The sequence below is a fragment of the Capricornis sumatraensis genome, chromosome 1, assembly GCF_032405125.1.
Source record: "Capricornis sumatraensis isolate serow.1 chromosome 1, serow.2, whole genome shotgun sequence".
NCBI classification, from domain to species: Eukaryota; Metazoa; Chordata; class Mammalia; order Artiodactyla; family Bovidae; genus Capricornis; species Capricornis sumatraensis.
In genome coordinates, this window is record NC_091069.1 from 133,135,842 (window position 1) to 133,149,677 (window position 13,836).

The following is a 13,836-nucleotide window of genomic DNA, read 5'->3' on the forward strand; positions in this document are numbered from 1 at the left end:
CACAACCTGAATGTTGTGTTAAAAGCTCCTATACATTATCAGGTATGTCTGAAACATGCTTTAAAGTCTCTAAGAGTAACAAAGAAGACAGCTGGTTAACAATAATTTTTCATTATTATCAAGATTGATAATCTTGATTTATGTAATCAAGAAAATCAAGATTGAAAGTCATTTACTGAGGAATAAATAATGTTATTAAGCTCCATTAATAATTAACATAGCATTATCAAATGCAAATGAATGATAGGCTGCAAAGCAATACATGCATAGAAATACATTTATTATCAAGTAGATTTGACAGAGTAAAAACTTTAAGGTTGTGACCCCAGGTCTCATATAACAGAGACTTTTAGATATGATACCATTTTGATTATTGGTAAAGGGTAGGAAACTGGGGAAAATGTTCATTTTCATATAAACGTATGTATTCCAGTATTGTTGCCTGGAGACTCCCATGGACATAGGCCTGACTGCAAAAAGTTGGACATGACTTAGCAACTGAATACCAACAACAAAAATCATAAACCTATGGACAGAGAGATGAGAACAGAAATGCACCATTCCACCTGCATATTTGGAAATAACTTTGGAAGACTACTGGGTTCAGTAGAGAAAACAACATCTCAGAAATTACAGAACAACCTTAAAGAGACATATCTACTTAAAAGAGTAAGAAGAGCAAAAGTGCAAATTAAAAAAAAAAAAAAAAGACAACTGTATTACTTCTGAGTGTTGATTACAGTACAGGGATCATGTTTCCCAACACTACAATGTATGATGTCTAAAAAACTTGCCTTCTGAGGATACAACTTTAAAGGGATAAGTTCAGTTCAGTTCAGTCTAGTCGCTCAGCCGTGTCCAACTCTTTGCGACCCCATGAATCACAGCATGCCAGGCCTCCTTGTCTATCACCAACTTCCAGAGTTCACTCAAACTCATGTCCACTGAGTTGGTGATGCAGTCCAGCCATCTCATTCTCTGTCGTGCCCTTCTCCTCCTGCCTCCAATCCCTCCCAGGATCAGGGTCTTTTCCAGTGAGTCAACTCTTCACATGAGGTGACCAAAGTATTGGAGTTTCAGCTTCAGCATCAGTCTTCCAATTGAAACCCAGGACTGATCTCCTTTAGGATGGACTGGTTGGATCTCCTTGCAGTCCAACAGACTCTCAAGCATCTTCTCAAACACCACAGTTCAAAAGCATCAATTCTTTGGCGCTCAGAGTTCTTCACAGTACAACTCTCACATCCATACATGACCACTGGAAAAACCATACCCTTGACTAGATGGAGCTGTGTTGGAAAAGTAACATCTCTGCTTTTCAATATGATATCTAGGTTGGTTATAACTTTGTTTCTAAGGAGTAAGCGTCTTTTGATTTCATGGCTGCAATCATCATCTGCAGTGATTTTGGAGCCCCCAAAAATAAAGTCTGACACTGTTTCCACTGTTTCCACATCTATTTCCCATGAACAGATAGATAGTAACAGCCCCACCCCCCCCCAAAAAAAATAAAAGATGTCCGTTTCATTATAGGGGACTGGAATGCAAAAATAGGAAGTCAAGAAACACCTGGAGTAACAGGCAAATTTGGCCTTGGAATACAGAATGAAGCAGGGCAAAGGCTAATAGAGTTTTGCTAAGAGAACGCACTGGTCATAGCTAACACTCTCTTCCAACAACACATGAGAAGACTACACATGGACATCACCAGATGGTCAACACTGAAATCAGACTGATTAAATTCTTTGCAGCCAAAGATGGAGAAGCCCTATAGAGTCAGCAAAAACAAGACTGGGAGCTGACTGTGGCTCAGATCATGAACTCCTTATTCCCAAATTCAGACTTAAATTGAAGAAAGTGGGGAAAACCATTAGCCCATTCAGGTATGACCTAAATCAAATCCCTTATGACTATACAGTGGAAGTGAGAAATAGATTTAAGGGACTAGATCTAATAGACAGAGTGCCTGATGAACTATGGACGGAGGTTCCTGACATTGTACAGGAGACAGAGATCAAGACCATCCCCAAGAAAAAGAAATGCAAAAAGGCAAAATGGCTGTCTGAGGAGGCCTTACAAATAGTTGTGAAAAGAGAAGCAAAAAGCAAAGGAAAAAAGCAAAGATATACCCATTTGAATGCAGACTTCCAAAGAACAGCAAGTAGAGATAAGAAAGCTTTCCTCAGCGATCAATGCAAAGAAATAGATGAAAACAACAGAATGGGAAAGACTGGAGATATCTTCAAGAAAATTAGAGATACCAAGGAAACATTTCATGCAAAGATGGGCTCAATAAAGGACAGACATGATATGGACCTAACAGAAGCAGAAGATATTAAGAAGAGGTGGCAAGAAAACACAGAAGAACTGTGAAAAAAGATCTTCACCATCCAGATAATCATGATGGTGTGATCACACACCTAGAGCCTTCACATCCTGGAATGTGAAGTCAAGAGGGCCTTAGGAAGCATCACTATGAACAAAGTTAGTGGAGGTAATGGAATTCCAGTTGAGCTGTTTCAAATGCTGAAAGATGATGCTATCAAAGTGCTGCACTCAATATGCCAGCAAATTTGGAAAACTCAGCAGTGGCCACAGGACTGGAAAAGATCAGCTTTCATTCCAATACCAAAGAAAGGCAATGCCAAAGAATGATCAAACTACCACACAATTGCATACATCTCACATGCTAGTAAAGTAATGATCAAAATTCTCCAAGCCAGGCTTCAGCAATACATGAACCATGAACTTCCAGATGTTCAAGCTGGTTTTAGAAAACGCAGAGGAACCAGAGATCAAATTGCCAACATCCGTTGGATCATCGAAAAAGCAAGAGAGTTTCAGAAAAGTATCTATTTCTGCTTTATTGACTATGCCAAAGCTTTTGACTGTGTGGATCACAATAAACTGTGAAAAATTTTGAAAGAGATGGGCATACCAGACCACCTGACCTGCCTCTTGAGAAACCTGTATGCAAGTCAGGAAGCAACAGTTAGAACTGGACATGGAACAACAGACTGGTTCCAAATAGGAAAAGGAGTATGTCAAGGCTATATATTGTCACCCTACTTATTCCACTTATATGCAGAGTACATCATGAGAAACGCTGGGCTGAAGGAAGCACAAGCTGGAACCAAGATTACTGGGAGAAATATCAATAATCTAAGATATGCAGATGACACCACCTTTATGGCAGAAAGTGAAGAACTAAAGAGCTTCTTAATGAAAGTGAAAGAAGAGAGTGAAAAAGTTGGCTTTAAGCTCAGCATTCAGAAAACTAAGATCATGGCATCCAGTCCCATCTCTTCATGGCAAATAGACAGGGAAACAGTGGAAACAGTGCTAACTTTATTTTTCTGGGCTTCAAACTTACTGCAGATGGTGACTGCAGCCATGAAATTAAAAGATGCTTATGCCTCAGAAAGAAAGTTAAAACCAACCTAGACAGCATATTAAAAGGCAGAGACATTACTTTGTCAACAAAGGTCTATCTAGTAAAGGCTATGGTTTTTCCAGTAGTCATGCATGGATGTGAGAGTTGGACTATAAAGAAAGCTGAGTGCTGAAGAATTGATGCTTTTGAACTGTGGTGTTGGAGAAGATTCTTGAGAGTCCCTTGGGCTGCAAGGAGATCCAACCAGTCCATCCTAAAGGAGATCAGTCCTGGATGTTCATTGGAAGGACTGATGTTCAAGCTGAAACTCCAATACTTTAGCCACCTGATGCGAAGAGCTGAATCATTTGAAAAGATCCTGATCCTGGGAAAGATTGAGGGCAGGACGAGAAGGGGATGACAGAGGATGAGATGGTTGGATGGCATCACTGACTCAACTGACATGAGTTTGGGTAACACCGGAGCACCTGAACTGAACTGAATCACAGATTCTAACCAAGCTGATGCCTAATATATTTTATATATCATATTACTAATTACACTATTTTCAAATTCAAATGAACACTCTTGCTATCCCAAGAATTTGAGCCCATCAGGCTCCCCTGTCCATGGGATTTGCCAGCAAGAATACTGAAGTGGGTTGCCATTTCGTTTTCCAGGGGATCTTCCAGACCCAAGACCGAACCAAGGCTCCTGCACTGCAAGCAATTCTTTACTGCTGAGCCACCAGGGAAACCCTGCTTGGTTTTTACTATTAATATCTCAAACTTACTCCACAAACTGAACACACTGAATTCCATCAGATCATGTTATGGGGGTGCACTTATATTTCTGTGATCTTATCGTGTATATTATCAGGGTTGCACTCTCTTTTGTTACTTATAGTTTGACAAGCAGAAGAGGGCAACAGACAATGAAATATACCAGAAAAATCCATCATCTAAAAGGGAACTAAAACAGCCTGGTAGCACAAGCAAGTTCCCTCACAAAAAAAGCATCTTGGCCTTGTTATATATATAAATTTAATACTGTTTCATCTACAATCATTTTCCCAGAAGGGAACAGTGCAGTGTGTATAATGGTGAAGACCCGAAATTCTGGGATCAGACTGGTTTCAAATTCTGATTCCACCACCCTAGGTGAGTGACCAGTCAAGGAAGTAAACTTTTCTGAGCCTCCTTTTTCCATACTGATAGGCAGGGATAACAGCCATGCCTTCATTCTCAATGTGGAATCAAGTAAGATGTGTGAGCACTGTGCCAGCCCATAACTTTATATGTTTAGACTTTATAATAATTATTATTAGAGATATTGATTCCTAGCCTTCAGATTCAGTATACATATTTGGATCCATACCTCATCATTTAATTATTTTTTCATTATCAGGCTATATATGTATGTGTATATATCTATACATATATATTTAATAACTATGTGTGGTTATTAAAGGACTTTGTTCAACATATCAAATACAAAATGGTGAAAGGGTAATCTTGAATATGGGATCCTAGGAAAGAATGAGTTCCTGGGATGGAATGATGCTTAGCAAGAGAAAAAGACCAAATACTGCAGGGCTCCTCTCGGGACATACTTAATCTAAATAAAAGTGCCTTCATGACGCATCTATTAATTCCAAATTATTAGCTGATGAAAAGCAACAATCTTGTCAGTGAAATGCCCCTCCTCTCTGTGAAGTATCCAAGCTTCTGCCCATCTCCCATTTTCTTTCTACATCTTTAGGCTTTGGCAATATACTAAGTTCATTAATTTAAGCAAATTCCAATTCCAAACTTAACACCAGATTGCTAAGGAAATGTTCACTTCTTTTCAAATATGAGGGAGAAAAACAGATGAGTCTATCTCTCACAGGCTGTACAAGCCAGTTTACTTTAGTCAGACAACTTGCTAATTGAATGGTCTGGAAATACTGAAATTACTTCCCAATCCAGGCAACTGACGTAGTTTAAAGTTACCCAGAGGTGTGCAGTTAACACTTACAAATGCATTTTAACACTCTGATATATGAACAAACACCATTTTAGTGAAGTTTCCGAGTAATAGAAGACTGCCTTTTAAGTCAAGCCTGAGTAAACAAAATCAGCTTTAGATCAGTAAGACTAAAAAGTGTACATTTTATATTTCTGTTATATAGGAAAGGAATTGAAGGCAGACACTTTTAACCAAAGTAAAACCTAGTATATCATTATTGGAAGAAAACAATCACATGTTAATACAGAAAACAGAGTATGCATGTTATTGAAGTTTGGAGATTTAAATTTTGAGAAAGTACCTCATTAGTACCATCTGATGCCAAATAATCTTGAAACAGACAAGTATAGCCTGATTCACTCACTCATTGGTCCTATTTTTCTTTCAAATTCTACCAGGGATTGCTAATGACAGAAAAGGGCCTCGGTCACACGGGTGGAGAAAAAATAAAACCTAGCCTTTGTCTCCTCTTCTGCTAATAACCAGGAATGAGCTTACCGAGTTGACCTTTTTTTTTTCCATAATGGTGCATGAGTTATGACCATACATAACACACTACAAAGAATCTGATGGTCATAGAAGCATATCTTTTATTATTTTCATTGAAATTTAAGCTAAATCAAGAGAGAGATAACATATGCCTTAAAGATTTTTATACTAAGAGGTCATATGTAACGATTTTATTACTTCTACAATAATTTTCCTCACAGTAAAAGAAAAATCTATAGTGAATTCCCTGTCATTCTCACGCTTAGGACTCTGTTTTCACTGCTGAGGGCCTGGGTTCAATCCCCAGTCAGGGAACTAAGTTCCCACGAGCTGTATGGTATAGTCAAAAATAATAAAATAAAAAACAAGAATACACAGAGTGTTTCAGGGATACAAACTTGGTCTCTTACATTGTTTAGCAGAACCTCTGTCAGACAGAAAGTTAGCCATGAGCCACTAGAAGCATCCAAGTCAGCTGCCATATCCAAAAGCTATTAACCAATGCTGCCCCAAACACGGCATCAGTACTCTAAAACGGTCAGGGGACCAGAAAAAATCCCCACTAGCCAACTGGAAGGATTTGTGCCCCATTCTGGTACTCACGCATGCCTCACACGAGCTATCATGTCCTTAGATAACCTTTGTTTCACTGGGCTCCTTAAATGTTCATAAATATTCTATGAATATATATATCTAATTTTAATAGGCTGAATTATAGGAAGAACATGCACATCACAGCCTCTGGTTATAAAACCTGCAGCTGTCAATTAAGACTGTCAATCAATGACCAGCTGGATTAAAAACTCTACACCTCAGCGCTCTGGGCCGCTGCCTCCCTAGGCCTTGGCCCAGCTCTCTCTTGAGGTGTTTTCTCTGTTCTCTCTTAATCTTCAATAAACTCTCTTGCAGCAGGTGAGAACTCAAGATTCTTCTTTGTGTTTTTACCAAGAACCAAGCCCCATGGAAGACGGGTCTCCTGACTCTCTTCCACTAACACCTCCTGCAAATAGCTGAGAGAAAGTTCCAGACTCCATGCTCCTTTCATGGCTGACTGTGGATAAGCTGTCCCTGGTTTTCAAGGCATGTACAGATAAGCTGAACACAGGCATAGGTGACCTATACCTCGAACTTAACACTTTCTGAAATCCAATCAAGGGCATTTTGGGGGCAGGAGGAGAAGGGGATGACAGAGGATGAGATGGCTGGATGGCATCACTGACTCGATGGACGTGAGTCTGAGTGAACTCCAGGGGTTGGTGATGGACAGGGAGGCCTGGTGTGCTGCGATTCATGGGGTCGCAAAGAGTCGGACATGACTGAGCGACTGAACTGGGCTGAACCATGAGCTACAACTTGCCAGAATTGCTTTAAAAATATGTTTTCTAATATGGGAGACTAATGTGATCAAAAAAAAAAAGTCCCAGAAATATACTGTATTATTACTACTTCCGATATGCTGCATATAAACCACTCACTGGATACAAAAAATATATATCCCCACTTAAGGCAGAACCACACTGCTCTGCTGACATTTGCTTGTATCCATTGGTGGTGCTTTTTAATGGTTCATTTACCTGTCAAACTAGGTGACAGGCATTAGGCCTACAGACTATTCGGCATCAAACTCACAATCCAAGAACCATGTCTACCATTGTTTACCTTCTATACACTCTCCTCCTTTAATAAAATAAGCTAATTAAAGAAAATAAACAGATATTCTTTTCTGGCTCTAAGCCATGGACAGCTGTGAACACCAAAGAGGTAAGGTACTTCTCTCGCTGAACGAAGTCTGAAAGATATGCACAGTCATGCTGTTCAAAATATTGTTTTATGTGTGGAACAACATTGCTGTAAGACGTTTGGAAGCCAAGTAAAATCACAGAAGTAAGGGAATTTGTAACAGTCTGTTATGGTTGAAGCAAAAGGAGATTGAGCTCCCCCATGAAGCAAGCAACATGACACCTTCTAGCATTAGAAATAGCCTTTTGGATGGCTAAAGAGAGAAAGAGAGAGGCAATGGAGTGGGGATCAAAGCTATCTTCCTGTACACTACAGATAATCTTTTTTCCTCCTTTCCTTCAACAGCAAGATTGAAGGAAAGGGCTAAAGGTAGGGGGAGAAGGGGGAAAGGAAACCATCCTAATCCAGAATTGTAAAGGAAGGAGGTGGCCTTTGATCTCCACAGGATGGCAACTTTATTGGCTATGCATAAGCAGTTTCCAACCAGCTGATCAACCAGGTATTAACACACAACACCCTTCCATGATCAGTAACCATGAAGTGAGTCATCTGTGAACAGCAGTCAAGCAGAAGGCTCATCTGCTACTAAATGACCACCAGCCCATGCCCAACCCAGAGAGGAAAAAGCAACCCCAGGGGAAATGATTGCTTCTCCACAGGCTCTTCCCTGATAAGCACCAATTATTTGCCTTGGGACTCAGAACAAAATCTTTCCTCAGGTGTGCAAGAATGAGGATGGCATTCATTTTTCAAAATACAACTTGGAATTGTGTGTTTCCACATCACCAGAAGTCATTGTTTTGACTTCTGTTCAGTCTCTATTTTTAAGCATGCCAGAAAATGCAGACATGATAAAGGCTGGATGCGAGTTGACTGAGGGTAAAGAATCACTGTCTTACCTGGTGATCTAAAAATTTGAATATCGTTTACTTAATGGCAGGATAAGAAAAGCCTCCCTTCCAAATTCTCAAGTGTTCAAACCACAGTCTTGTTTGGGTAGATTTGGTGGACATGCTTTAAAATTAAACAATGACTGAACTATAATCTTTCTTCTTTTAAATCCTTCATTTCTCTCTTTCAACTCAGAAAGTGCACAGTGGTTAAGGGTTTTGGAATCAACTTGGTTCAAATCCCCTCCCATCTGTATCTCCTAACATCTCTATGATGTTGTAACTATAAAACACAACTATAAAACAGATAAAGTAATATTTTACTAATAATAGCACCTACATCATAGGGTTCTTATAAGCATTAAACAAGATAATGGTGAATGTTCAACAAATCATAGTCATATCTTCATAGCAACGGTAGTAGTCATCATCATAAAGTTTCTTAGGGTACCCCAGAATTTGAACATGATCTTATTTTTTTTCATTATTATTATTTCTTTCTCTCGCTCTACTGGTCTCCTCTAAGCAAAAACATTGTGATACAGAAGATAACTACTTAGCTTTTCACTCCACTAAATAAACTGAGGCAATCAATATTCTAAAGTCTTATTAAATTAGCAGCTTTTAAAAAATTATACGAATTCTTTAAAGATTCAGACTACTCCTTTGTTTCCAAATGATTCCATCTTCCAAACTACTCAGTTCTTAAAAACAGTCTAGCTCTTTATATAGTTGTTAAACAGACAGCATATACCTTGACATCAATTTTTCAAGAGTCCACTTTTCAGATTTCCTTTTTGTCCTATGTGTGGTCAGAGGGGCACACTCAGATTTGGCTGCTCTATCTACTGCCACTCCTCCTCCTATAGCTTAAAACTTAATTATAGATTAATTCTGAATCTGGTTCTTCTACTGTACTTCTCTAGACTTCTGCTTCTATTGTTTTTTTTTCCTTTCTTATTACCAAATTTCTTAATTTATTTAAGATTACCTAAGGCCTAATTTTGAGTAAAATTTTTTATTTCCTTGTATTTTTTCCATAAGAAATCAAGCATTCAAGACAGTTGTATTTTTGTTTTCAGAATTAAACATTTTTCAAAAGCCAGAAATTAACATGAGCATTACTCTAGCATCTCTTATAAACACAGAAAATGATACATACTCAACTATTTACAATCTTCACTGGCAAGCTATTATTCTAAATTTCCCAGCCAATTCTATACCTCTTGCCCAGTATTTTTAATTGTACCTATTCCATGTAAAATAAATAAACAAATAACTGTGATTACAGGTTTGAAGTTTAGCGTTTCGTATCACTAATTCACACAAGAATATTTCATTTGTCATAGTGAAGACTAAAGGAAAATTTCAGATAAACTTACTGTTCTGAGACATTTTAATTGCAATTATCTCACGAATTAGAGGGCCCATTATCAAGAAATCGTATGCTTTCAAAGATGTCACAGTGTTCAGGCAAGTATATTTAAAAGCTAACAAGTTTATTTTAAAATAAGGAATTACCAGAATTGCCAAAGAATCTTCCAGTTAGAGAGAGAGAGACCATAGACCCAGATAAGTGGATTACGGAGTGAAACTTTCCCAAAAAATTTCCCTCCCAATAAGAGAAAAAGACTCCTCCACCACCACCCCCCCAAAAGCAGAAAGATAGGACTAGTGAATTTCCACTTCATTTGAAGTTCAGATCTCATCACAAGTCTGAACTGAAATTCAATCACTTTTTTCACTTAAAAGCAGGTTTTAGCAAATGGAGTTGAGGAGGGGAAGTCCATAAAGAAGGAAACAATGTTTAGAATCAGATCCTGAGAGATCACACAGGTTGTTGTTTCTTTTTTTTCCCCAGTGCTATTTCATCTGCTCCCCTCACCAAAAGTCTAGCTCTCCATAGAAAAGAAATGAGGTATACAGACACGAAAGAAACTCACTGTAAAAAAGTATTTCTAAAGCAATAATTATTTTTTTGAAAATCTTAGTTTCCTAGAATAAAAAGTTATATATTGTAGCATTAGTGTAATAAAAAGTACAAAAAGCAAACATATAATACTTGATGTTAAGTATGATATCAACACATCAACATGAAGTGTATAATCTGTTTGAAGAAAACTATTGGACTTTGTTAACTTGGCAGCCAGGTTAAAAAAAAAAAAAAAGAAAAAAAAGAACTGACAACCAATAGATGCTTTTACAGGTTAAATCTTGTTGAAGGTCCCTTAGCCCCTCGGTACACTTTGATTTATTTAAACTCACCACATTTCTCTTAAATACACTCCATTAACAAGTGATAGACTGTGATCTTAGGCTTGAGGCAAGATATGAAACACAATCTTTCAAGAACTTCATTCATTCCCTGTCCAGGTGTCTTGAGCACGCCCAACTCGACTTACTTATCTGAGTTTTGTGAAGGTTTGCTCAAATCAATAGGATGGCTTTAGAATAGCACACTCTCATGAAATCTTCTCAGCAGACCAGTAATTTGGCCTCCCCAAGTTCAAATGCACAGCAGGAGTTAAAGTCAGCAGAAGAGCTAGGAACAGCTTCAGGTTAAATATGAGAGAGCATCTTACAAGGACACACCTCTGACCCTGCCAACAAAGTAGATGACCACACATATTAGAAAATTTAAGACTTATGAAAATCATCAGTGACTTCAGTGGAAAATTAACTTAGAAAAACAAAGCCAGAAATCATTTCAGGTCTAAATGATTTATATCTATTTCAACTACAAATCTCCGATACTAGGTACTCATCAAATTACAAAATCTGAGAGGACAGTACACACACTCCAAGATATTTCTCCAAGTGAAGACAGAGAATTCCCAAGCTGACGTGACCAGCTTTCAGTGATACCTTATTAGTGTGACCCTATCTTTAATCTACAGCCATGATAAAATGTCCCAACATATACAAACTCAGCTCAAACAGTGACTAATGACCATTAATCCTCCTATCTTCAGTAATCTGGCTCTCCAGTCATTTATCACACTGACACTTCACTTTACACACGTGAATAAACTTTAACTGAGAAGGTGAATCAACAAAAACCTCAAAGGTATCTGAAGCTGTAAATTAAACTAGGGGGAGTCGCAGCAAAGACAGACAAATAGAGAGATCGGATCTGAATGTTTCTGATTTGCATCCTGGCCAGGTCGTGTGGGTGGGGAACTTTTCAATCATTCAGACCTGCAAACTAAGAAGGAAAAAAAAAAAAAAAAAACTACAGTAGAGAAAGGGGAAACTGAAGTAAGAAGAGGTGGCCCCAAAGAGTTGGTTTCATCTATTCATCTTCCACCGTGACATATATGAAAACTTCAGTTTTTTGTTTTCTTCAAAGGAGTAACAATTTAATGAATTCCTCATTTAGTTTCATTGCAAAGGTTCCTTTTAGTCAGAAAGCATATCTCGTGGGCTGAAACTATTTTAAGGGTTTATTCGCTATCATTTGGCTGATGTATGTTTTTCTTTTACATATTTCCTTAAGTAAAATCCTTCTTCAAAATAAACTATAGCCATAGACCACAAAAATCTCAAACCAACCTTTCAAAACTGTTTCATAATCACGGAAACTGAGTGACTCTAACCTACAGGCCTTGATGCAACTTGAAGCTCAGTACAGGACTATAAAGAATTCCCTGAGGTGCAGTGCGTGTGTGTGTGTGTGTGTATGTGTGTGTGTGTGTGCGCGCGCGCGCGCGTGTGTGTGTGTGTGTGTGTGTGTGTGTGTGGTGCAGTGTGACTGTGTGTGTGGTGTGTTTTAAGGCCTGAAATCGGATCCTTGATTGAAACCAGAATCTACCAAAAAGAAAGAAAGAAAAGTTGAGTCGTGGCTCTGTTCCCCCATACTAAAAGTTTCTTAGGGAGTGTCAGAAAACTATTGGTAAGTGTAGATGCATTGTACACTCTTACGGTCAGACGTACCCCACTGCAGCATCCTTCCAACGGCTCATATGAAGAGTTTCCATACTATAAAATGAATCCCCCAAATCCTAAACCCAGCCTTCAGTTTTCCCTTGCCAATGAATATTCCCAGGCAACTAAGTGTTCCCTTTCTGATACTTGCAACCGCCTGTTTCCCTTCTAAACTCAGCCAGCCAGAGTGGCTAGTTTATATCCTACCGTAAGAAGGAGTTATTTCCTGAAGTTTCTTCAGCATCGAATTTAATTACAGACTTTGGTTACATAAAACAACTACTAATAACCCGTTTGCTCGGAAGAGGAGGGGCGAATAGCACGACCAGGTTCAGAAATCCTGACGGGTTTCTGGGCTACCGCTCCCTGGGCGCACAGCTCCCTTCCCCAGGGACGCGGCCGAGCTATCGGACTGACTTTGGCTCATCCTCAGGGCCCAAGCTCACCGCCACCCGCTGTCTCTTCCACCCCGCGCTCAGACGTGCGTTTGCCCGGAGAGATCTGGGCGTGCCTCGAACTTGGCAAAAGGCCTAGGTCTGCAAAAAGGCTTGGAGGGTCTTGGGGGATGGGGGAGTAAGGACAGCACAAAGTACCATCTAAGAACCCTTTCGTCTAAAACTCCTGCCAGGGGTCGGGCCCCTCCGGCCTTGGAAGGAGGCAGAGGTCGCCAAAATTCAGCTCGGGGTTGATTTGGGAAAGTGGAGAGAAGGCGTGCAAGGGGGGAATGAAGGGTGAAGAAAGACGACGCGGGGTTACCTGAACAGAGACATATGAATCCAAAGAGGTAAAAGTGAGCAGGCTCCGCGATCATTGTCCTTGGGTGGATCCTGCATTCAGTCTCATGCCAAGAGGAGGGGGTAAAAATGAGCTCCCCAAATTTATGAAGCCACACACCACACACACTACACACAAAGGCTTAATATAAGCAACGTGGGTCAATCCGCCAGGACTTTTCAGGGCAATTACTGGTCCACCTTTCCGGGCGCTTGTCAATATCTCAGAGCCCTTTGCAGACTAAGGATTCCAAGGTTTGCCTTCTCTGGCGCCAGGGTTTCCGAGGCGGCTCGGCCACTTCCAAGGACCATCCAAAGCGAACAACAAAGAGCCGAGGCAGAAGAGCAGTTGTGCGGTTTCCTTCCTCCGCGATCTCTCCAAGCCTCCCGGCGTGCGCCCCCACACTGTGCGCCCGAGCGCCGCGGCGAGGGCCGGAGCGGCGGCAAAGTTGGGGTGTGAGAACGGATTAGGGCGAGCCGAAAAGTGCTTCTCCGTCTATCGGCGAGCCCAGTCAACAGCTGGCCACCCGCGCCGGCGGCAAAGGCAGCGGCAGCACTTCTGGAGAGCAGGCACAGGGTGCCGGGGGTGTGCCTGGGTGACTCCGCGCGCTGGGGGCGAGCAAGGGGGCGGTACGGC

General features: G+C 40.2%; 1 protein-coding gene across 1 annotated transcript in view; it reads right to left on the reverse strand.

Annotated features, from left to right (window-relative positions):
* The window catches only part of ROBO1 (roundabout guidance receptor 1), a 449,648-nt gene extending 436,372 nt beyond the window's left edge, over positions 1-13,276 (reverse strand). Inside the window, exon 1 of the mRNA XM_068975047.1 lies at positions 13,183-13,276. Within this exon, the coding sequence (XP_068831148.1) occupies positions 13,183-13,237 (55 nt within the window). The 5' untranslated portion in view covers positions 13,238-13,276. The remainder of the gene's footprint in view (positions 1-13,182) is intronic.
* Between the last annotated feature and the right edge of the window lie 560 nt (positions 13,277-13,836).